Genomic DNA, 26,697 nt, shown 5'->3' with positions numbered 1-26,697 from the left:
AACATAATAACGCCATTGATGAGCGATCAGTATTTCAAAAACGTGATCCGATAAGCGGAGTGGCACGTTATCCGGGTGACCCACTAACGTGGTGTTTCCCTGTACTTAACAATCATTTTAAAATTCGAAATGGTTCCGTACGTCACAAAACTGATCGTATCGTTAATTTTGGGTAGCGGATAAAGAAGGTTAAAAACCTCTGTCACATACGCCAAATATCGTGAGTGCCATCTGTGAATTATATTCTAGTACAAAGCTGTTAATAGTGTCCGTCCGTATTGATTTATACATACACACGCGAAGTTATTGATCTTGGAGGGAAATTAAGGCCTGGGTTTTCCTTTCAAGTCATCGCCCTATGAGCAACCAACACAAATATATATACCTTATTTTGTATTTATTTCTTTATGGAAGATTCGTCTCCCGGATGATGTTATTATTGACAATAGTCAATATCGCTGCAACTGTAGCAGATTTCGCGTTTCCAACATCATACAGAGGTTGAAATGAACTTTAATATAAAATATATACAGTCAAACCTCGTTAATGAGTCACTCTTGTGAGAGCCAAAAATATGACTTAGTAAGCGGAGTGACTCGTTAAACGGAGTAAGCCATAAATGTGCCGATTCCTGCCTGAAGACAATCGGGACTTCCAAAAAATGACCCGGTAAGCGGAGTGACTTGTTAACCGGGTGACGCACTAACGAGGTTTGACTGTATCTATAATTTTTCCCCAATTTGAATTTTTTTTATAATTGAATGAAAAAAATAACATTTTCTAGAAGGGATTTTCAGCTATGCAAAGAACTAACCAAAATTCTCTGAAAAGTCTGTGCAGGATATAAAAGGTCAAAATAATACATTTCAAACTATTGTAGTGTAAAAATAAGATCTATTTTTGTGTGTGTGTGGGGGGGGGGGATATATTAGGAATAGATAATACAATACAGACAATTCTCATTATTTGTAATTTTACAGCCTTTTATTGATGAACTATCAGTGCAAAGGTGCAAAATGGAAAAATTTAAGATGGAATAATATATATTAATGGAAGGTAACAAAAAATTTATGCACATCCTTTATGCATGATAGGGTTAAAGACTTCAAAAAATAGAGTAAATGCTTTCTCTTGGAAATGATGAAAAATTTCATAAATTTTACAAAAATAGCATTTTTTTGTACTCCTACGATTTCAAAAATGTAATTTTAAAGCAAAGGCTGGCACCTGCTTTGAAATAATCCCCAAATAATTCACATGAAATTTAAATATCAACTAATTAACGTATTTTTCGCTGTCTCAGAATTTATTCTAATCGTTTAGCTAATTCCTATAATACCCTAATTTCCTGCTTATAAACAAATTTCTCTACTTTGAGATGAAAAAATGACATCTTATAATCCATCCACATGGAAAAATCGTCTAGTTTTTACCTTTATCATTAGGATGACTATACAGGGTGTCCCGTACGTCTTTATTCGTCCTTTATCTCATTAACCGTTCATCGTAGACGTGTAGTGGAGAATGTTCAAAATGTGTTCACGAATCATTCTGTACCAGTTTCCCCAGGTGCATATGCGGGCCTCGTATTAATGGGACTGAATGAATTAAAAAAAATTAATGGTTTCATTTTATAACCGCGTATAAGATTTTAAACTATCGGGGACGGGCAATTGCAGTTCAGCAATCAGGCGGATGAAATACGTTGCCTTTCTACAAGGGTGTGGCTGACAGGGTTCCAGCCTGCGGGCCCGGGGCACAATTGAAATTAATTTTTTTTTTCACACTATAAATTCACACAGGGACTCGTGAAAAATCTGATTCCCGCTAAAGATCCCTGCCTAAAGACCCTGCTACAGGATGTTGGGGGAGGGGGGGCATGATGTTAACATAAAAATTTGGAGTCTCTGCCGCCGGGCTTCTTATCTCATGTCACGTCATGTTCAACGATTTTCAATGAAATGCGCGTTTCGATTCACTTCAGATTTCCTGTAGGCTTTGAAAACTAAACTGAAGAGCCAAAAAAACTGGTACAGGCATGCGTATGCAAATAAAGAGATATGGAACCAATCAGAGTACGGCGCTGCGGTCGGCAACGTCTATATAACACAACAAGTGTCTGACATAGTTGTTAGATCGGTTACTGCTGCTACAATGGCAGGTTATCGAGATTTAAGTGAGTTTGAACGCGGTGTTATAGTCGACGCACGAGGGATGGGACATCTCCGAGGTAGCGATGAAATTTGGATTTTCACGTACGACCATTTCACGAGTGTACCGTGAATATCGGGAATCCGGTAAAAAATTAAATCTACGACATCGCTGCGGCCGGAAAAAGATCATGCAAGAACGGGACTGACGAGAATCATTAAACGTGACAGACGTGCAACCCTTCCGCAGATTGCTGCACATTTCAATGCTGGGTCATCAACAAGTGTCAGCATTCAACGAAACATCATCGATATGGGCTTTCGGAGCCGAAGGCCCGCTCGTGTACCCCTGATGACTGCACGACACAAAGCTTTACGCCTCGCCTGGGCTCGACAACACCGACATTGGACTGTTGAGGACTGGAAACACGTTGCCTGGTCTGACGAGTCTCGGTTCCAATTGCTTCGAGCTGATGGACGTGCACGGGTATGGAGACAACCTCATGAATCCATGGACCCTACATGTCAACATGTTCAAGCTGATGGAGGCTCTGTGATGGTATGGGGCGTGTGCAGTTGGCGTGATATGGGACCTCTGATACGACTCTGACAGGTGACAGGTACGTAAGCATCCTGTCTGATCACCTGCACCCATTCATGTCCATTGTGCATTCCGACGGACTTGGACAATTTCAGCAGGACAATGCGACACTCCACACGTCCAGAATTGCTACAAAGTGGCTCCAGGAACACTCTCCTGACTTTAGACACTTCCGCTGGCCACCTAAATCCCCAGACATGAACATTATTGAACATATCTGGGATGCCTTGCAACGTGCTGTTCAGAAGAGATCTCCACCCCGTCTTACTCCTACGGATTTATGGACAGCCCTGCAGGATTCATGGTGCCTCCAGCACTACTTCAGACATTAGTCGAGTCCATGCCACGTCGTGTTGCGGCACTTCTGCGTGCTCGAGGGGGCCCTACACGATATTAGGCAGGTGTACCAGTTTTTTTGGCTCTTCAGTGTATAAGTAATTTCAACGGTTTGCTGATAAGAAGATATATTTTGGAAATAGAAGAAAAAATTCCTCGTATAACTAATTTTCCAGCGATTTCGTCAACAATTGGCATTTTCGACTTTTTTGGCCATAACCTGTATCTTCCGCCTGTTTCTCTACGTAATAAGATCAGCCGATTTATCACCAAAATGGAAATGAATAGAGTGATTGTTGGCCATATTTATTACCAGAAATGAAATCTCATTGAACCGAAAGGTGTTATTGGTCAGGTTGTTTTTTAGGGCGAAAATCTTTTGATTCTTTCATTCGTAACTATGCGCCATCTTTTATCTTTTAAGAAAACTATATGTTTGAAATTATTTATTTTAATTTGAGTCTCTTGGGTAGAAAAATACTGCAGATGATATCTTATGTTGGAAAAACTGGCACTAAAATTTTTTTCAATGTATAAATATCTGAAAATTACATCAGTTTACTTAGTTTTCAATAAGAATGATTTCCTCAGCTGTACTTATTGGCTGAGATTACAAACCGGCAAATCACCGTGTATTATTTCAATTATTTCAAATCGTTTGATTTTTTTCATCTTCTCTATCCCCGAACTGAGAATCACAAACTTCAAACCTGAATCTTTGTTGTGACTGAATACGGCCAAAGCCCGAAATTTCAGGCATTGTCCAGCCAGTTCGTGAATTGCCTGGAAATTCCTATCCAAAAAAAAAAAAAGGTATGATGCTGGGCCATCGCCAAGTTGACGTATTTTTTGTGATAATTATGTTTAGCTGTGGCAATCCTAACGATCACAAAGGAATCGGTTTATCCATATCTTAGTGCAGCGCTTCTCAAACTTTCGCCACCCGCGACTCCCTTGCCCGATTCGTGGCTTATTTGCGACTCCCCAGAATAGTACATATTTTCACACACACTTGTAAATGGAACCACTTCAAAGCATAAATAGGCACGTAAATCAGTATATCTAGCTCGCCGCGACGCACACTTTGTGAAACACGGTCTTTGGCGGATTGATATCGATATTAAGATAAGATAATTTATTCAACTGTTTGAAACACAGACACAAAATATTTCGGGGCTGAGCTAGCTTGTGAGCCCACAAAAACAATAATTGATGCATGTATGTAGGTAAAAATAAAAACGAGGTGAAACAAAAGCAATACTCACATATATTATGTTGCTGCCAAAGCCCGAAGTTGGCCACTTCGTGAAGTTGCTAGCCCAACTGACTCAGAAAATGTTTGAAATTCGGGCTTCCGCTGGTCCCTATACATCGATCCCTGTGATTCGGGGCCATGGCCGCGTTGGAGTATTTTTTTTTTTTTTTGTAATAGTTATGGCCATTTATAATTATCCATAGCTAACCATAATTATTGTAGTTAGCTATTGCGACCCTAAATCAAAACAATCTGAATATCGATATCCTAGCGATACATATATAGGGATGTAAAGGGATCCACTTATAGGGGCTGGTCAAAGCCCGACCAGAGCCCGAATTTGGAACCTGGCCGGGTAAACTGGGCTGGCCACTTCAAGAAGTGGCCAACTTGTGGCTTTGACAGTAAATCAAAAACATACATATGTAAAGGGATCCACTTATAGGGGTTGAAATATGTTCCACTTAAAGATTGCTGAAATATGTCCCCCCCCCCCCAACATATAGTATCATAATTCAAAAATATGTGGCATCTTGATACTACTACCACAAAATAAAGTAGTTTTGAAATGGATTGGAAACATTCCTAATGTTGCGATTTAATCTCTACACTCAAATGATTATTATGTGTTTTTTAAAGATAGTTTTGAATCGAAAAAATCCCCAAATTGCTTAAAGGTGTCTACTCTATTGACAACAGTGCACTTAACACAATTGACAACATTAGATGGATAGGTAGAAGCGCTCACAACCCCGGGCTGACGCAAAGCAACTTACTTCCGTTATCTCAAAGGAGGCAAGGTTGTGTTGGAAAAAGAAGATTAATAGCAGCGGCCCTCTTCGCCCAGTGCTCACGAGTATCAAATCGCTCGTGTCGTTCTCCCCATGAAGACAGCTATCATGTATATGAAACGTACAAGCCATTTGACTAAAAATGGATAGCCGCATACCAATATTACATGGATCTTCAGCCCCTTCCGGCGGAATTTCAGACATAGGCCGAATCAATTGGCCTATTTTACCGCACATCAACTCCGGCTATATATCGCCAAACGGCAATTTCCAACCGGTGGAGTTGGAAGGGAAATGAAAGCGCCTTCTATCGGTGGCCGCCCTAGGTTCGGTAGGTAAATAACGTATTGTTACGTACTATGAACGATAGATGGCGCAATCCTTCATCGCAACCTTCCGTTGGCAACGGGAGCTGATACCGGTTTCGGTTAAGCGCACGAATGCGCGATTGTGGAGAACTGGAAGGGCGTGTAGAGAAAAATCCAGAAAGTCCCGCCCCTCCAGACATTGGTTCAACCCCTCCGTACGGTGGCGCCTCCGACTAGGAAACTAAAATAGAATTTTGTGGAATGTTCTATTTCTCTCGAAGTTTCTATCCGGGTTATAAATACCGTGGCGCTCACAAGATGCAGGCTCAAAGAGACTCGAATAGAGAGATTCGATGAACAGTCAGTTGTGTTTAAACTTTGCGAGAAAGTTGTTAGCTCTCCGATTAGCTTGTAAATACGTGTAAATTGCTGTTCTGTAAATAAATTTGTGTTTGTCCATCGAACCGCTTCTGGTTTTGCAATCTCGAAGTCTTGTAAAAAATTATCCGCAACAGTATTTCTTATGTTCTTCCCCCGGATTCGAAACCGTGGACCTTGACGGTAACATTCATGGTAGAAGACGAGCATCTTAGCACTGCACCACTCGGGCGCTATGGGGTCAACTGGCTGGCAAGTTCACGAATTGGCCAATTTCGGGCTTTGTCCGTAAGATATTCATCAATTTCTTTTGATACCCATAAACATGTTCTTTGATCTTCTTCAACCGGGAATTTCTTCCACTAAAGAAGAACAACGTAAAAGTCATATAGAGCAAACAGTTTGAACCTTAGCCATAGTAAACCTTGAAACACTTGAAACAGTTTTGATAGTATTGCATTCTAGCTAATGTTTTTTGAGTGCAAGTGATCAGAAATGACCTAATCTCACAATTGAATGTTGTTTCAGCTCTTTGTCTGTGGCTTTAACACAGATTTTGCAAGTAGGCATGTTTTAAGTAGACAGTAATAAAATTGTGCGCTTGTTTTTGCCATGTTTCTTCTCAACATTGCAAGTTTAGTGAACTATATTTAGTAATTATAATATAAGCAGTCACTTGATAACCCATACCTAATGCTAAATCATACCAAGCAATGTGAATAACGTTATCAATGCATATAGAAAATATCCTTTCCACTTGTCAATACAAGATTCATTGAAAGACTGGTTATTTGTGGAGATGAAGATTACAAGGAAGAAAATTCATCATTGCCCCCACGGGGACTCAAACCCCGGTCTCTCGCTTGCCGCACGAGTGCTCTACCATCTAAGCTATGGAAGCAGAAAGAATGTTTCAACCTTGGAGCGTATATATATGTTGAAAGACACCGTACATGGACAGCGTCAACTAATAGCTCGTGAATGACATAGGGCCTATGTAGGGCCATTCTCGTGCTGCGTAAGTCCCAAAATGTTCTTCAACTAAAGATGTGTAGCTTAAAAAGTCTAGAACATAAGCCAACCAGATGGCCATCTGGTTGGCCTATGTCATTTACGAGCTATTAGTTGATTGTTGACGCCATCCATGTATGGTGCCTTTCAACATACATATATATACCCTCCAAGGTTGAAATATTCTATCTGCTTGATGATGGTAGAGCACTCGTCCGGCAAGCGAGAGACCGGGGTTCGAGTCCCCATGGGGGTAGTGATGAATTTTCTTCTTTGCTATTTTCATCTCCACAAATAACCAATGAATCTTGTATTAATGTAATCAATATTTTTTTACAAATTGTGGAAGATCGTGTACCTTGGAACAGTATAAAACTTGAAATTTTCTCAAGTCCACCTCGAAATGTTCAACTTACATTAACTTTTAATATTTTTTTTTATTTTGTGTTTAAAAATATATTTTATAAATTTTAGTTCCATACTTTTTCCCCCTCATACAAAAACTTCAGCTATTTTCATTTCATCTTTGGTTATTAGCCTCGTCAAATTTATTGGGTAAGAAACAAAGTTCACGGGGTGTGATGCGTCCAACATAAATTTTTAACAAGTGTTCCAAGCTCCTCTTAGGAGGAGAGGTGAGAAAATATTTTATTGTTCGTCATCGCCAGATATAGCAAATGTTGGCATCACGGATGCTGTATCTGTAATGCAATCATCCAGCATCAAAGGAACTGACAGAACTAAAGATTTAAAAACATTCAACTTTCCTTTCTGCTAGTATAATGTACAATAATTATGCATTTCATCTACACAAATACGTCCCTACCTCCATTATTGTTACTTTTGTGTATATCCAGGTCAGTAAGACAAGTCCCTCGGACACATTTTACTGGCGAACCGTTGATCCTAGAGGCATACATCCCATTCAAAACAACGTGTAGTCCCCAGATACGTCATTCATGTTGCAAGGAGTTTAGGAGTTAGTTTATGAGTTTTCCCCATTAGTATTTTCTTTTCTTTCCCAATTGTTCCCCAATTTTTTAATTCAAATATTTCAATGAATATTGCACTTACAAATGAGGATTTCTTTTTTACCTCAGAAGAGAGACACAGGGCAACAACTTTCTTATTGGGTTTTTAAGGACAGTGTCTGTATAAAATGTTAAATTTTATTATTTTAACGTTAAATAATAACGTTTAATAACTATACAACCCCCTTGTAATATGAATAACGTATCTGAGAGGTCCACACGTTATTTGAATACTCTTTGGAATTGGAAGTATGCCTCTAGGATCAACGATTTGGCAGTGAAATGCAACTTGGCGACTTTCTTTCCTCACTACTCCAATTTCCCTACAATCATATTTTGAGTCATTATTTTGATATTTTTTATTTAAAAATATATGATTTATATTTAAACAAATACTCATTATATTATTTTCGCAGTTTGTATAATTTCAAGATACAACAGTACATGTGTGTGTCAAGGTACGAACCCACCCCGCCCCACCTCCCAATTGTTGTACCTAGTAACATCATTACCTTTTCAAAAATCCATATTTCATGATAACAGTAAGAAAAAAAAAGTAAATTTTACCTAATGTTTCATACGGTATACAGATACCGAAAATGAATTTGTTGAAATTTTGCCGTAGAAATTGACTGGGAGAAAAAGTTTGAAAAATAATGTACCAAGGTACAACAGTCTCTCCTATACACCAAAAGATACGAAATTCCTAATTCATTTCGGCACACACTAGTACCCTGAAGTCCAGACAAGACCCTGAGTACCCCAGCACACTAGTACCCGTCTTCAGAGGAAAAATATAACCACTATCACGTTGACTGTGGGTACCACTTCGGTTGGTTACTCCAATCTTAACTCCCGGCTGCTCAACGGAAAAATTGCGTCTGTACAAGTCAAACGTCGTGGTAAGAATGAAACTGTGAGCCTGCATTTAAGTCCAGTCGTGCGACATTCGGATTGGTTACCGACGAAATGGAGCTATTTTAATAGTCTGTGATTATAACAGGCAAAAGATCATTTACTCTTCCGCATTTATTTCTATATATAGCATAGCTGATAAGTCTCTCGGATTTTCAGGGAGGCTCCCGAATCTCTACCCTATCTACCGAAAAATTCTTTTATGTCCCGAATTTCACTCGTGATTGTGAAAAATCCCTACATTTAGGGAAAAAAATTATTCCTCAAAAATTTACCCGGAAAAAAAAAACTGCTGCTTCATAAGCGTTCTGTAAATTGTTGCCATTTCGTCAAATCACAAAAAATATTTCATTTCTGAGGGGGAAAACACAATATTCGCCAATCAGCAAGCGTCAATCCGGCCTTTCGAAATTCAAAATCAACACGATCGCGTGTATATCTGCTTTATCCATATGTCCCGTTTCGGGCCAGCACCTTCTAGACATAGAAGGCCTCCGCAGTTGGCTTGTGACGTCAGTAAGTTAGTCCATTTTCCATCAGAATATTAAGGGGAAAAAATTCCCTACTCGTGCCAGGAAAAGAAATTATCGCGCTCAGAATTGGCGATTTCTATGCGCCACATCCAATCATTATGCGATATTTGTGAGCCAATCAGGAAGAGTCTACGCCAAAATAAGAAGAAACGGAATAAGATGATGTGTTTCAAAATGTGGCAAACTTGCTAGGTAGTCTGAATGACGTTTATGGCAAACAGAGCAGAGGCCTTCTATCTTCGGGCCAGACGGAGATTTTTTGGTTAGCGAGATTCGATTTTTGAAAGGTAATTTAACCCAAGGACTTATTAACCTACTGGTTGGCCATGATTGGCGATGACTTACACGATGTCACGTTTTTGGAACGGGAAAATATCCCTTTTATTATTGAAAAATCCCTAAAAAATGTTTCAAAAGATTCCTTTTACATTTATTTTTGTACAAAATTTGGATCCGCGCTAAAACCTCCCGGATTCTTATTCTCCAAAGTTGGCAGCTATAATATAGTATGCATATGGAAATTCCTTTATCTTGAAATAACTCGCGAACCGTCGTATTACGTAAGCAGATTTTCAACCATTTTTGATCCCCTCCCCCCCGTCAGCAAAAGTCAGCAAAACACTGACCCCCTTCGCCCCCCCCCCCCGTCAGCAAAATTTCGTCAACAGCTTAGAATATTTCTTCAATATATATTCAAAAAGGGGTGGTTGATGACGTAAGCAACCTTCAAACCCCCCCCCTTATCATCAAAAGTCAGAAAATCCGAACCCCCCCCCCAAACCCTCGATGCTGACGTAATACTTGAATGACCCTAAATATGCTTGTAGGATCAATGGTTCGTTAATTACTCCAGGATAAACATACTTTCCTATGCACTCCGTAAACGCCCTCTGTTATCTATAAAATATATATACAGTCGAATACCGTTATAGCGAAAATCCCGTTTTAACAAACACTTTTCTAATCCCCCAGATAAATTTATATAGGAACAATACAAAAAATCTGGAATTCCTTTATAACAAAATTTCGTTTTAACGAAGTGATTTCTGCGGTCTCTTGGTGATCGTTATAACGGGATTCGACTGTATATTTCCAAATAGTTATTTTGATTTCAAATTATCATACGCAACTTGATAATACGCAACAGTTCATAAAGAGCGCTAAAAAACCATTTTGACGTATAATCTGAGGATTATTTATAAAATATTACGGTTATTTATTTATCCATTAAAACAAAATTTATAATTAAAATAATCACTACGTTAATTTTTTGTCCAAACTTCCGCGCTGACGCGGAGAATTAAATCCACTGTATTCAGTGGCGGAGATTATATTCCGGCAAATCATCATGTTCTCTTTCGAATGCGTCCAATCGTCTTATTTCTTCTTCTCTAGCCTCATACTCAGAATCACAGATTTTGAACCTGAATCTTATAAAAGCTTCGTTGCGACGAATATACACGTCAATCTCTTGATTCCCATAAAAATGATCTTTGATCCTCTTCCTCAAACTTGCACCAGTCATTCCTATGTATTGCACTAAAAAAGAATTACAGTGCTTGAATTCATAAACACCAGGCAGCTCTGGTACTTCGTTGTAGTAGTCTTCTCTCAAAGGCTTCCATCCACTAATACGGTCTGTAATTAGTAATTAAAAATTAATAAGATACAATGTGGGTGATATCAGCGCCAAAAAACCACTTTCAGTTCAATAGATGGCAGCACCAGCAAAAACAACTCTGACAACGTAAATACGTTGTCGCGCTATGCATTTACTTACACTCGCACTACACGTACCGACGTGTACCCAGTGATGGTAACTCGTGGGAAAAATTGGCCAAAATTTGCGCAAATGGGAAATTTCGAGAGTTCATCAAACAAAAGAATTTTTACAAAAAATAAAGTAATTATACTTTTCTATTGTAAAATACTTGATTACGTGTTTTCCCCGCTAGATGGCAGCATATTTTTCTGAATGCGTGGGACAAATTTAGTCAAAAGGGAAATTTCGGTGGAAGAGGTTACCATCACTGGTTGCGACTCGTTTGACTTACAGCGCCAATGAACATTATCGCCAGTGATGGTAACTCGTGTGAAATTTCCCATATTCGTGGAAAAAATTGGGCAAAATTCACCCAAGTGGGAAATTTCATAGCATTTGTGGGAAATTTTGAAAGTTCATCAAATAAAAGAATTTTTGCAAAAAATAAAATTAATGCAGTGCAATACATTTCTATTGTAAAATTCTTGATTACGTATATCCCCCACTAGATGGCAGCACATTTTTCTGAATGAGTGGGAAAAATTTAGTCAAAAGGGAAATTTTTGAGGGAAATTTTGCTGGAAGAGGTTACCATCACTGCGTGTACCGATTCGTTAGAAATTCCGCAAAGGAATGTGTACGAGGTGCATGCACGGTCAAAAGTAGAAGAAAGTAGCGTGTGCGAAAAGTCCATAACACTTGTCGAAAATTGGTAAAAAGTCAATGCGGCACAAATACTCATCTTGGCGTAGAAATTTTTTTTTCGATAAATTTACGAAAATCATTCAAAATGACACTCACAGACGGCGCTGTGGCGTGATTATTCTTTGTGCATAAAAAGGGATACAAACATTGCAATTAATGTTTATTTTGATTTGCGGAACATAAAACTACCACATTTCAATACGAGCTCATGAGGGCACCACATCACACAGGATAAATGGGGTAAAAGTGGTTTTACCGGTATTTATCCTGTTTTTTCCAAGCTTTTCCTCAGTTTTTTTAATTTAAATTTCTCAGCAAATATTGCACTTAGAAACGTGGAATTTTTTTTGTTGGCCTCAGGAGAGACGGTGCAACAATTTTCTAATTGTGTTTTCGATCACAGGGTGTCAGTATAAAAAGTTAATTTTTTTTTATCTTAATAACTGTACAACATCTTGAAATGACGTATCTGAGGTCTACACGTTATTGGGATACTTTTTTTCTAATTGTAAGTATGCCTCTAGAATTAACGGCTCACCAGTAATTGGCGGTTTGTGCTGTTAGCTAGGATAATGGATCGATAATGTCTCTTGTCGGGAAAAATCAAAACCGTTTAGGGAATCTTGATTAGAATAGCCGCTAGGCAACGATGAATCTTTTTTCAGGATTGGTGCAAAGTTGCCGTTTTAGGTGCAAAGTAGCCCCGGATTACGAGATCTCGAATATATTGTACTTGGCTGCAACATGCTCTTGTAAAATAATCTGCCATACGCAGAGAAAGGCTTCAGAACTACCCTAGGGTTTGGGTCCCACGTGTTGTACAGATCCCTCTCTGTTTCTCTGCATCATTTAGAACTGTCTCATACGATAATGAGTGTCGCAAATAATCTCTGTACTGCATCAAGTCCTCTTCCTTGTTTTGCATCATGTTATATGCTACATAACATGATGTAATATATAACCCTCTATACAGCAATACCCTCTTGTTTTTAGGAATTTTGTACACCTGACGCCACATGTCTGTCATATTCTGTATACTGCACGGTCTCTTTGCCTTCTTATTGCCTGCACAGTACCATGAGCCCAACCCCGGATTGCATTTGTTGTTAATGAATATTTTCTGTTCTGATGCAACATATGCAACACTTCGCTATGTCATGTACATAAATCCCGATGTCAAAAATGCCATAAACATTTTTGTCATCGGGACAAAACACTCGACAAAAGACACGAGAGAGGCCCACCTAACAGAAAAGAGGCCAAGGGTTGAATAAATAGACTAAGGGCGGTATTCACCGACATGGTTTAAACTATAGTCACAATTTTTTGATGAGAGATCAACATGGATTGGTCAAATTCTGGTTTTTAACCAATATATGTTGATCTCTTATCCAAAAATTGTGACTACAGTTTAAACCATGTCGGTGAATACGGCCCCATGACGCCTACTCGTGATGGGTACAGTGCTACTCCCATGCAGCCCGGACGGGAGGCCCGGCATGTGAGCGGAAGGATATAATGGGAACCAGGCTGAATAGGGACTGAACCTGTGCAGCCAAGCCAGGTGGCCCTTAAGCCGACACGGGATACCAGCCGATATCTTACGAGCTCTCACGAACAACGGACTCGTGAATTTGATGTGGCTGGATTTAAGTACACAATTCATGCTGACCCCTGGACATGTGACCCCCCTCACAGGGGATGCCCTACAAAAGTGATATTGACTCTGCTACAGCTTCTTCCCCCATATTGTGTGCTCCCTCCGCGTTGCTGATATAATTTTGGCCTAGGCCTCGCAGGGCTCTGTGATGTTTTATGTGTATGTAGCTTAATTGTTATCATTGTCTGTTACTTTTTTTTCACTTTTCTATCTTTTCTCCTGTTCCGTTGATAAACCGGCCGGACTACGGACCGGAGTTTTTTCCGGCCTTACCGTGCCTCCCGGGGCACTGAGATTGCATCGCCAATGTAACAGAGTCTCTCGTGCTCGGTTTGTTCAGTTCAGTTTAGGCCCGGATTACGGTACATGATATTTTAAAGTAGTACGTACCCAAATACATAACGGTCTCCTTTAAGGCTTTCTGAGGCCGCCTGTGACAGCGGAGTCAACGATACGTAGAGTGAAAATTGATATCTGAAAAGATGAAGAGATTATTACACAAATGTATAAACTTAAAAAAAATTGGAATAACCCTTTAAGCGGCAATGACGAGATATCTCGCCTGCATGGAAAACCTCTTATTTTAGCATTGAAAAGCCCAGATCGTTTGTAAAAATGATTTCTCAATGGAAAACTTTTCCCTATACCCCTTGAGTTTGCGCTGGCTAAAAAATCGGTGTGGAAAGCCTACTTCATTAAAAAAGATACGGCATTTTGAAGAGGAGTTTAGCGGTTTCTAATTGCCGCTTAAAGAGTTAATCACTCGATTAAATATTCATTGAAAATTTCAATTCCCAGAATAAATAAATACACAAGCTTCTTTTACCTTATTTTAAAGCGATTCTTCGGAGAGTTTCTCTGACGTTGTCTCACATAGAAGCGTATCGTTTTCGAAGTAAAGGCTTATTTCAGTGTGTTCAATATGGAGAGGAAAAGAAATGCGTTCGATAAGATAACATATCGTCTATGAACGGAGCAAGGAAAAAAATTATGTTTCCCTGTTCGTAATAATAGCCCAAGTGTTTGGATAACGATGTCTCCAAAACGTGATAACATTTTGAAACCGAAATAGGGAAAGTGTATTTCGTCACCATCAGGAAGTAGCAAAACGCGAATATGCGCCAAGGGTTTCCAACCATTAGAAGACTGCGGGTAACTTACACTGAATTGAAAACGTGTCCCGGGGCAACTTAACGTAATCTGGAGCAAATCGCAAACTACTTGGGTTGATCTGTAACGCGGCGTGGGCAGTGCCGTCTTAAGGCATGAGGGCCACCTGGGTACGGCCCGGGGGGGCCTCTCAAAAATGAAATCTGGTAGAAATTTTCGAGAATTTGCCTGTTAGGGCCTCAGAAAAATCACTTGGCCCGGGGGCCCCTTGAAGCTCTTAAGACGGCCCTGGGCGTAGGCCGCTTGAGTGAACTGTGCCGCCGTGATCTAAGTGAGTAAGTGTGCAGATGGTCTCTTAAGTGTTCTGGAAAAGTGCCGCAGTGATCTGTAAGTATGCAGCGGATCACTCAAGGGATCTAGGAATGTGCCTCGGGCAACTCAAGTCAAGGTCATTCGAACGATCTATAAATATGCCGCGGGTCACCTAAGTGTCACTGTCGTGGTCGAGTGGTCATAGTAACGGACTCGCAACGCGAGACCGGGTTCCAGCCTCACCGCGCCACAGTGCTGATCGGCTAAAATTGGTTTTCTGTAGTTCCCAACTTCGAGGCGTGAATGTGAGAGCCGATCTCTCAGTTAAAAAGTCTCGCCACAGAGAGCAACGGGCCTACAACGGTACAAATATTCGGACATTACATTCCACTCACAGTTCGAGATATAGTTGGCAAGTAGCATTATAATAATGATTACACCGAAACAAACTTTACGTTAGGTTCACAACACATACACGCGCAGCTTCCAGCATGGCCTAGGTCTTCTTTTAAAGCCTGTTTATATCTCTTCACCCAGAAAGAGCGGCGGCCCATAATCTGGTAAGGAGAAGGTCACCCACACACATTATTCGGGAATGTGTCGTGGACCTATTAAGTGATCAGATGTGGAACTGGAACTTAAGTTATTTGGAAATGGGCCACGTGCCACTTAATTGATCTGGGAAAATTCCACGGCCCACTTAATAGATCCAGGAATATGCCACAGCCCACTCAAGTGATGCTGAGCTGCAACGCGGGTCACTATGAATGATCTGACAATGCGTTGTTTTCAGTTAATTTTCATAAATTTTCGATTTGGCGCCACGTGCTTCATAAGGGCCACATTTGGTCCGCGAACCATGAGTTGAGCATGTATCGTATACACCAGTGATTCCCAACATGGGCGTGGGGGCGATGGAATGTTCCAGTGGGGGCGGTAGAAGCTACGGGTATAACATAGAATCCTATGCGTTAGATTGCGTTGGGGGCGATGGGAGAAAAAAATTTCTGAAGAAGGGGGCGATGGGACAAAAAAGGTTTTGAAACTAAGGTATACAACATAGTTTTCCAAACTTTTTGTCCCATTCCTCTTCCTCAACATTTTTTTGTTCTTATCGCCCCCAACTCAAGCCAACACATAGGATACTATACTAAACCCATAGCTTCTACCACCCTCTTCGATCATTCCATCACCCCTCAGGGGGCGATATTTCCCACTTTGGGAAACACTGATACGCACCATGTATTGTTCGGTATACCTATATACATTGGCGTACACAAAGTGGGTTTTTGAATTCTAACCCTCCCCCATTGAACCAAGATTACAATGTTATTTTGCAGGGAAAAGTATACCCCTCCCCCTCGAGAAAATTCTGCTTACGCCTATGCCTATATAAAGCATATGTAGATTTTTTTTACTGACATGTCAAAAAAATGTCTTCAAAAGTCCCTACAATACAAATTTATCGGAAGCATAAATTGTAGAGGCGCTGTATTTGCAGTTGAACATCCCATAAAAGACGTTAAAAAGAAAATTTTTGTACGTCTATGATGTCACGGTAAATGTGATGAATCCGGTAACGGATAATAAAAGCTGATAATATAACGGATGCATAAAAACGCCTGTTGTTATGCGTAATAACCAACAATTTCGTTAGTTTGATAAATTTTGTGAACTTATCGCATTCACCGGTGATTATGCATTACACATTGTATTAGTAAATATGATAAAATCGTCAACCAATTACAAACTCGATTGTAACGGCACCTGGACGTGAATAATTGGCGGTCCGGACTGATTCCCATAGAGAATAATGTAAATGAACCTTGCTCTAACGTCGATGAAAAGCAACCACCTCGGATATAACGACAAATTTTCCGTCACTGTTGTTTCCGTTTCCAATAACGTTTTCCCTAAGAAATTCTTAAGATAAGAGTGAACCTTTTATAACAAACATTGAATGAAAAAAAGATTTATTGCATGTTTTTGATGTTTCGACTTGCTCATTGACATGACCACTGTAAAAAACACATGCCCGTATTTTACCCTTCCCAACTATTGTTTTATGAAAATGTCCCGTTTTTTCAACGGAGCTATTTTTTGATTCCCCTGTCTTTACGAGAATCAGGAATGATAGTACAATTTCCATAATTTATAAATTATATCACAATGAATTTGACTATAAATATTTCCCTCATATTTTTCAAGCTCAACCCCCCCCCCCCCTCTCCGTTGAATAGTCTACATTTTAGCAGACTTGCGTATCGCTGTATTTCTCTCCAAAGGTTATTTAAAAGCAATACTTGAAATTTCGAAATTTGGCAAAAATACGTGATGTCCCGTATTGTATTTACAAATTTTTCTCCGTCAGATATGGTCACCCTAAATCTTAAAGAAATAAGAAAATTCCATGCGCTGTATAATATTTGATTGCTTCTGATTAACTTTTTCGTCGAAAAATGTCTTAAAAACGTCACCCTCGGTTGTTACGACACCTCGGTTATAACAACAAAATTTCGCAGAATCTTTGATGTCGTTTTCCTGAGTTTGACAGTATTTGAATGCGTGCCTACTGATCATAAAAATCAAGTTCCTAGTCATGAATGTTGCCTGAATGGCTCTTTTCCCCCCGTCCCCACGCTCCTAGAGCCGTGTTATCAGTAAGCTTACTATATGTCCTCCGTGTAAAATAGTATTCTGGAGCCCCCTACACCAAGTTTGAAGTAACCACCTACCAATTCCCAAACAAATTTTTCGAAAAAATGGCAATATTACATTTCATATTCACCAACCTCCCCCCTCTCATGCACTTGGTGGTGGTTCCCATGGTTAAGACGGCCTTGCTCCTCAGAGTCTTTTTAGCAGCACCATGGGTTTCGGACCAAGGGATGTTCTATAGCAGGGGTGCACAACTTCCGGCGCGCGGAACAAATGCGTTTCAAAAATGTTCCATCTCCGGCTAGCAAAAAGTGTTCCGGCAGTAAAGTATCTACAGACGCAACACGATAAATGCCTAGGCTGACTGTATTTTCCTACTCAAAACAACGGAAAATCGCGATCCATACGAGTTGTGACCAATTTTTTGCCAAAAAATTATCGAATGCGAGTACCAATTTTTTTGCCAAAAAATTATCAAATGCGAGTAAAATTGCCAATTACATTCAAGAAATTTTCAAAAGCAAGTAAAGTTGCCAATTACATTCAAGAAATTTTCAAAAGCAAGTAAAGTTGCCAATTACATTCAAGAAATTTTCAAAAGCAAGTAAAGTTGCCAATCACAGCCAAAAAAAATTTGTAAATGGCAAAGGAAATCGCTGCCAATCACAGCCACAAAAATTGTCAGAGGCAAGTGGTTTCCAGTCACAGCCAAAAAAATTGTCAAAGTCAAGCTTGCCAATTCGGTCCAAAAAAATTGTCAAAATCAAATCAAGTTTGCCAATTTGAGCCAAAAAATTGTCAAATGCTAGTAAAGTAGCCAATTTGAACAAATTAATTTCACGACCTCAAAAATTCACGTTAACCTCGTTGAAAATAATGGGAAAAAATTTAACTTTTTTTTTTTAATGAAAAAATTAGGATGACCACAATTACGGGAATTTCCCATGAAATATAGGTCACCCTACATTTCTGGCCCGTGAGCCGCAGAACTACCGCATATCTGATCTGACCAGCGATTCGTGCACCCCCTGTTGTAGGGACTCCTACCCAGGTGGAAGTATCCAATCATCAATATTCGTACTTACTCTCGAAATCATAGTACCGAATCCCATTATCAAGGGCAGTGCTCGTGTTGTCCCATACATTACATGCTGCCCTCACCCCTCCAAGTCACCGTCGGGCTCTGTGTCTATGCAGTAATGCAAACTGGCTGCCCAAGTACGCTCACAATGGCTCTGTATCCAAACTCCAAGATAAACAGTTTGGTCTGTATTTCAAGAGACCGATTCTTATAGCCTTGGGTGAGAAAATTCATATTTTACAGGGTATATTTGGAGATGAAAAATTATGGGGCTGCTGGATTGAATGCCCCATTTTCCCCGTAATAAAGTCTCCTTCCTTATTAGTGAGAATCGACCAGAGGACTCATCACGCCATTAATTTACATGCTTTCCACGCGATGGACGCAATTTGCATTTTCAATCGATATTGCAGAGTGGGGGGGGGGAAATAAGCGGGGTTGGGGGAGAGGAAGGGTTATTATTTATCATGTTCACATGTTAACGTTTCCTTGATTCATTTCTTGCTTTCTCATAGGAGTATGCTACGCAGAATTCGGCGTTCGAGTACCGCACACGACGGGTTCGGCGTACATGTACAGTTACGTCACCGTAGGAGAGTTCATAGCCTTCGTCATAGGATGGAATATGGTACTGGAATATCTCATCGGTACGGCAGCTGGAGCCTGTGCGATAAGCGCCTGCATCGACGCCATGTCCGGTGGAACGATTGGAGCTACCATAAGGGGGAGCCTTGGAACTATATGGGGTAGGTTATTTCTCTAATGTAAATCCGGGTCCACACCCACGCCACGCTAAGTGATTGTGATCTGCGCGAAAACCGGTTTTTTTTTAGGGTGACTACTCACATTCGACCATTAAAATTGCCCTCGCTGTGCTAGCCATACTGGAAAACTTGTTTTTCCACTAGTTGAAGGATCGGATCCACATCCGCCGCTCTATGCAGCAGGTGTGGATCCAGTTAATATTTCGAAGTGGTGTCTTAGCCTATTCTTCTAAAAGACCGGGACCAGATGATATCTATCCCAGGGTCCTCAGGGAATTTACTAATGAATTGTTGGGGGCCAGTCGCACAGATTTACAGGAGTAGTGCTGCTGAGGGTATCGTCCCAAGAGATTGGATGCTTGCTAATGTTGCTCCGATATTTAAAAAGGGTAGTAGAGTGGCTGTGTCCAATCATCGTCCACTGAGTTTAACGAGCTCCCTGTCGAAAATTTTGGAAATTATTATCAAAAGGCAATTGGTGAAGTGGATAGACGAGAATATAATGTATTGTCGGATAATCAGCATGGGTTCAGAATAGGGAAATCATGTGTAACTAATCTCTTTCGCTCTTATGATCACGTGTATGGGGCTTTGTAAGGACAAAAATGTAGATGTTGTTTACCTTGATTTCCAGAAAGCATTCGATCGAGTCCGAATCTGGAGGCGTTTTTACACAAGATTGGGATTGGGGGCAACTTGCTGAGTTGGATAAAATCGTGGTTAAGAGATAAGTCACAACAAGTTATGGTGAACGGGGAATTCTATTATTGGACAGGCGTCAAGAGTGGAGTCCCCTCAAAGAAGCGTCCTTGGCCCCATACTTTTTTCACTTTTTATCGATAAATTCGATCAGGGTATTGATGGGATTGCTAGAAGATACGGGAAGCTAATGGGGGTAGTCGGGAATCAAAGCGATTGGAAGTTGCTCCAGATCAACTTAAACAGGATTGGAGCATGGACAAATGAATGGAGCATGACGTTTAGCGTTGACAAGTGCATGGTCGCTCATTTTGGCTCGAACAACCCATGTTTCTTTTACAGATTGAATGGTGTCACTATCCCGGATGCAACTAGGGTGACCGATTTGGGAATTCTCATTGACGAGCGGCTCAGGTTTTCTGAACATTGCTCAGCGGTGGTTAAAAAATTGAATAGAATGCTTGGTTTTATTGTGACGCAGGGAACTTTTCTCTAATCGGGTTGTTAATAAATGGAATATAGCTTACACCTGGGGGATTGTAAATTCTAACACAATTGACACGTTTAAAAAGAAATACGATAAACATGTTGGGGTAAATCGAGAAGCTATCCATTCTTAGAATAAGACAACCATAAGTATTCTTTAAGGTCAAAATTGTATATAATATTTTATCTTGTATATATACTGTTTCTAGTTTTTGTAATTGCCTTTTCAATAGGGTTGTTGTAATTTTGAAGTATATGATATCCATATTTGTTACGGGCAACTTTTTCCTCAGTCACCTCGTTGAGCATTTTGCCTGTTGTGGTGTTGTATTTGTATTTGTATAACTGACATGTCTTCATGATTTTGTCTGACATGTCTTTGATATGCCTTCAGGTTTTGTGTTTTCTTTTGTGCCTAAAACCAGGGCCACGCTCGTGTTAAGAAGGCCCTATACGTTCTAATATTCGTCATTGGCAAGTAGTGTTGCTGCTCTATTATTGGCAATGATCGCCAAATGTTGGAGGGTGAAAGGTATTGGAAAGCTGGTCGAACAGAACGACCAGTACCTTCTAGTTTCCAGCCCAAGTCAAAGTTGCTGCCTTCCTTCTCGCCTGAAAGCACATTGGTCGACAAAGACCGCCAGCAGTCACAACACCGAAAGTGTTCTCGAAGCAAATATTCGCCAAGGAAAATTGAGTCGAGCTGGTCCAGTATGAGGCTGCTTCTTCTTTGCATCGGGGAAGGCAAATATCGGAAGCAAATATTTGCGAATGACTGTTGGGCTTGGCTTGACACGAGTGTGGCCCTGGAATTACGCTGAGGGCTGGAAGGTCTAAAAAAGTTTAAAATCAATTCAAATCTCTTAATTCGGCAGGTAGAATTTATGGGACACCCAGTACTTCTGTGTGAACTTGGTCTAAAATACGACTGTCACGTGATATTTCAATTGTGTATATCGAATTCACTTCGACCGCTTTTTCTTTTGTCTACTACAGGACATACACCAGACATATTGGCAGCGTTGATAACGTTTCTGATGACACTTCTGATGGTAGCCGGGGTTAAGAAATCGCTGTTATTCACCAACATACTGAACGCCATCAATCTATCCATCTGGGTCTTCATCATGACGGCCGGTTTCTTCTACATCGATTCCAGCAACTGGACGAAACACGGCGGATTCATGCCGATGGGATGGTCGGGGGTAAATTTTTACGTGGCAATTGCTCAGACAAGTGACATTTTGCATGTTTGTTGAAATTCCAGTATCTTATTTTTGATCCCCGCTTCCTCAGGTTCTTTCAGGTGCGGCGACATGCTTTTACGCCTTCATCGGATTCGACATTATTGCGACGACCGGAGAAGAGGCTAAAAACCCGAAATGGTCCATCCCGATGGCTGTCATATTGAGTCTTGTGATAGTACTCACTGCCTACATCACGTCGAGCATGATGGTGAGTGTTTAGAAATCCAATTCAGGAATTTGTGAACGTGGTATTTCTTGCTGTATCATTACGAATCACCGTTTCTCAACCGCAGGTTTGTTTGCGGAGCCCCTAGGGTGTAGACATCTTCAACACGGTGCTCTTATATTGAGTGCCCGATAATCGTTGTATTTTTCCCGAATTTTGGATTTCGGCTCCTCTTTCTCTCCTCCCCCCTCCTTTCCCGAGATCGCTTAGTATTTCCGTTCTCCTGAAATATCATCAGGGCCTTTTTTTTTTCCCACACGGGGAAAAATTTAGCTCAGATTTTTGTCAATAGATGGCGCTCTACGAAAGCAAAGCAGAGTCCTGTAAAATGCAAGGTGTACGATTAACCGCTTATTTCTGAATTTCCCTGATACTAACATTCACATAACCCTTTCATTATGATGTTGCACTATTCGTAAAGTTGTTATACAGCCGCGAATCCCCATCTGAAGCTTCACGAACGTTTCGGACACAGAAGAGATTCAAAAAAAAGGTTCAAATCTCCAATCATGCCTGACGAGCTTGTCGTTATCGCTCTCTATCGACAAAAGTTTGAACTGATTTCTTTTCCCGTACCAAAATTAAAATTCCCCCGTCGTCGCACATCCAGACATACCAATTCCTTCATTTTTATGGAATTTTTTAAAGGCAGTGTGATGGAGTAATAATATATATATATATATATATACAGGGTGATTATAAAAAAACTATCCCGACATATGGGGCCCTTAACTATCATACCATTCACAGAAACTGAATGAAATTTTGGCATAAGGTATTTTGAGGTATGCGCTCAAGAATGATATGGAAAACAACAGTGTCACTCTAACAGTTACGGTTACAGTGAGAAAATTTCGAAAATATCAAATGGCAACACCAAGTTTTTTGTATTGGAATGTGATCTCCATACTGAAAAACACTAAATAGCGTTCGAACGGCAACTGTAGCATGAAAATCACCGGCGGTAGATAGGCTAAAAGTGAGGACAACCAATAAGGACAGATAAGCGGCATAAAATAAAGCATTTTATTGTGTTTTCCACATGACCTTGTGGAGGACTAATCAGGCTGGGATCTCAGCCGAAGAAACGACGGTGTGACGAATGAAACGAACATTAATGCTCTGGTGCACGGCAAAGTCCTTTTCCCTTGCCTAGCTCCGGGGATTTTTGTGCTACAGGTGCCATTCCAACACTATTTAGTGTTTTTTAGTATGGAGATCGCATTCCAATACAAAAAACTTGGTTTTGCCATTTGATATTTTCGAAATTTTCTCACTGTAACCGTAACTGTTAGAGTGACACTGTTGTTTTCCATATCATTCTTGAGCGCATACCTCAAAATACCTTATGCCAAAATTTTATTCAGTTTCTGTGAATGATATGATAGTTAGGGGCCCATATGTCGGGATAGTTTTTTTATAATCACCCCGTATATATATATATTAAGGGTACTCTTTCAGCAGGCCGTTAAGCCATTGAGACTTGAGAGTGAATTGCATTCTAATTAATTTGACGAACTGCCGTCCGCCTGTTCACACTTAGTTGTAGCTCGGACCATACTGAACAGAAATGCATTCCTAACATTATCGTGATAGAAAATTAATGATTCCATCTTTATCAAATGTTGATAACTTTGGTCATTTTATTGAATTTTTTACTGCCGTTGATATGAATTAAAAGTAATATAGAATTCACAAAAAAATAATATAAAAATATTTATTACGTCACTACTGCACAGGAATTGGCAGAGTCATGATGACGGGGGTTTGATGGATTATAACTATCCGTTGAAACCCCGTTCCACCAATTACGGTTTTAGGTATAACCCTTTTAGAGAAGTACAGAGGCCCAATTATGATGCGTCGTCTCATTTCGATTAAATTGAACGACCTGAATGGTTCGATACACTATTTGCAGCCTTCTGAACATCAAGCTGGAAATTTGAGTTGTAGGTTGAAAAAAATTGGACTTTTTTTAGCCGAAGGGGGATATTGGTTTCAGTTCAAAAGTGACCGTACAGATACTTTTATGTGTTTTTAAAAAAATTCAATATGTGCGTGTGTGATACGCGGTTATATAAAAAAAATGAGTGGATAATAAAAATGGGTTTACCCACAGCCGCTGCGGTGGTCATGGTGACGGACTCGCATATCATTACACTTCACTCGCAGTTAGAAAAATTGGCGGCATATGGCACCACTACACGTAACAAGCATTGCTCAGAAACGGACTTCCCGTTAGGTTCACGACACATACATGCACAGCTTCCAGCACGGTCCAGGTCTTCTTCGACCAACCCACTAGAACCTCTTCATGGGGACAGCGCCGCGGGCCATGATCTGTTGAGGAGGAGCGTGAGACTTATCAGCATGCTATTCCCTATAACTCGGTCTTTTCTAACATTTTTCGGGGGAGGGGGCAGGTCCTACCTCTTCCTCACCCCTTCCACCCGCGCGCATGCAATAAACATGAAAATGAACATGAATGCGTGATTATGCTACTACATGCAATCAAGCATAAAGGTCATTAATGGTAGATATGCTATTATTTCGGAAGTTATTGTTCTGGTTACAGGGTAGATTCTGCTAGAAAATGTTTCTGCTTTTTTGTCTATAAAGCATTCCCAATAAACACTACGAAGTGAAGGAGTGATCCGTGAGAACATCACATAACAGTTTGTGAGGAAATTTACTGTTTCCCTACTTTGTTTTTTGGGCCAAGGTAAAGTTATTTTGCCTCCACTTCATATCAAGTTGGGCCTAGTAATAAAAGCTCTTTATAAATTTCGTAAAAAGCTCTTTATAAAGAAGCAGGGCCATCTCAAGAGCATCATGGACCTCAGGCAAAGTGATTTTTCTGAATGCCTTATACTTAGCTAGAAATGTTTGTCTGTCAATTTACATGCTTACTGTTGAAAGTTTTGAACAGGTCTAATTTTCATAAGGCCCCCGATGGGCCTATGCGTTAAGACGGCACAGTAAAGAAGTTAATATTTCCGAAATGTTTCCCAAATTCGGTGAGAGAAAAAAGACGACATTTTTTGGAACTTAATCGTTTTTAATTAGAAAAATGTCGAAAGATCAAATTTTTGATTCCAAGCTGGGGAATCACGAATTAGTTGCTTCTGCTCTTGGTCCTTCTTCAATACGATTATCTGCGACTTTTTTGATAAAAGAAAAGGCAATAACTATGTTTCCATAATGATCGATTTACTGAACTACGAGAGCATGGGATGTAAAATGTCACTAAACATCCACTTTTTACGCATTCGCACTTTGATTTCTTTCCGAAAAATTTTAGTGCTTCTAGTGATGAACAAGGTGAACGAACGCTTTCATCAAGACATTCTCACTATGGAGCGTCTTTATCAAGGACATTGAAACCCTCGGATGATGGGAATCAGCGGTTTACTCAAACGTAGCACACATACTAAATTTTTTGAACTTTAAATTTTTTATTTCAAATTTTTTTTATGCAGTTAATGTTACAAAACATTTCAGATATTAGTACTGTACTGGGTGAATAATGAGAATGAAAAAAGAGGAAAAACCAGAAAGAAACGTCTACTCTTTTTTTTAAGACATTCAGTAGCAAATTGGTCATTAAGAATTTAAACTAAGAATTTATATAATCGATTTTTATCATCGATTTCCTCAGCTAGTAGGAATAAGACGACTACCGTATCTGTGAAGAAATAATTCGGGAATTCGGCATTTTCATCTCGGAAGAAATAATTCCGGCATAATTTCTTTCATTTATTCTCAGTTTTCATCATTTCTAGAATTATTTCTTTCATTTATTCTCAGTTTTCATCATTTCTAGAATTATTTCTTTCATTTATTCTGAATTTTCATCAATTCTGTATTTCTTTCATTTATTCTGAATTTTCATCAATTCTGTATTTCTTTCATTTATTCTGAATTTTCATCAATTCTGTATTTCTTTCATTTATTCTGAATTTTCATCAATTCTGTATTTCTTTCATTTATTCTGAATTCAATTCTGTATTTCTTTCATTTATTCTAAATTCACTTCTGTATTTCTTTCATTTATTCTAAATTCACTTCTGTATTTCTTTCATTTATTCTAAATTCACTTCTGTATTTCTTTCATTTATTCTGAATTCACTTCTGTATTTCTTTCATTTATTCTGAATTCACTTCTGTATTTCTTTCATTTATTCTGAGTTCACTTCTGTATTTCTTTCATTTATTCTGAATTCACTTCTGTATTTCTTTCATTTATTCTGAATTCACTTCTGTATTTCTTTCATTTATTCTGAATTCACTTCTGTATTTCTTTCATTTATTCTGAATTCACTTCTGTATTTCTTTCATTTATTCTGAATTCACTTCTGTATTTCTTTCATTTATTCTGAATTTTCACCATTTCTGGAATTATTTATTTCATTTATTCTGAATTCAATTCTATATTTCTTTCATTTATTCTGAATTCACTTCTGTATTTCTTTCATTTATTCTGTATTTCTTTCATTTATTCTGTATTTCTTTCATTTATTCTGAATTCACGTCTGTATTTCTTTCATTTATTCTGAATTCAATTCTGTATGTCTTTCATTTATTCTGAATTCACTTCTGTATTTCTTTCATTTATTCTGAATTCAATTCTGTATTTCTTTCATTTATTCTGAATTCAATTCTGTATTTCTTTCATTTA

The 26,697-nt window shown here is 39.4% G+C and overlaps 2 protein-coding genes across 3 annotated transcripts in view; one reads left to right on the top strand and one right to left on the bottom strand.

The window, feature by feature from the left end:
* The window catches only part of LOC149078056 (solute carrier family 7 member 14), an 83,640-nt gene that overhangs the window by 45,074 nt on the left and 11,869 nt on the right, over positions 1-26,697 (top strand). For both annotated transcript variants that reach the window (XM_089241625.1, XM_089241626.1), the window contains exons 4-6: positions 19,113-19,343; positions 21,543-21,751; positions 21,843-22,001. In XM_089241625.1, the coding sequence (XP_089097751.1) occupies positions 19,113-19,343; positions 21,543-21,751; positions 21,843-22,001 (599 nt within the window). The remainder of the gene's footprint in view (positions 1-19,112; positions 19,344-21,542; positions 21,752-21,842; positions 22,002-26,697) is intronic.
* On the bottom strand, positions 10,508-14,461 carry LOC149078057 (uncharacterized). The gene is made up of 3 exons (XM_089241627.1): positions 14,263-14,461; positions 13,827-13,910; positions 10,508-10,947 (listed from the first exon to the last, which is right to left on the bottom strand). Exons 2-3 carry the CDS (start codon positions 13,834-13,836, stop codon positions 10,625-10,627), a joined length of 333 nt encoding a protein of 110 aa, XP_089097753.1. The 5' UTR covers positions 13,837-13,910; positions 14,263-14,461; the 3' UTR covers positions 10,508-10,624.

The sequence above is a fragment of the Pholcus phalangioides genome, unplaced genomic scaffold (genome assembly GCF_987345545.1).
Source record: "Pholcus phalangioides strain wild (caught in Gottingen) unplaced genomic scaffold, Ppha-v1.0 ptg000014l_1, whole genome shotgun sequence".
Classification (NCBI taxonomy): Eukaryota; Metazoa; Arthropoda; class Arachnida; order Araneae; family Pholcidae; genus Pholcus; species Pholcus phalangioides.
The sequence above is the reverse complement of the archived record's forward strand: the minus strand, read 5'-3'. Positions and strand labels throughout refer to the sequence as shown.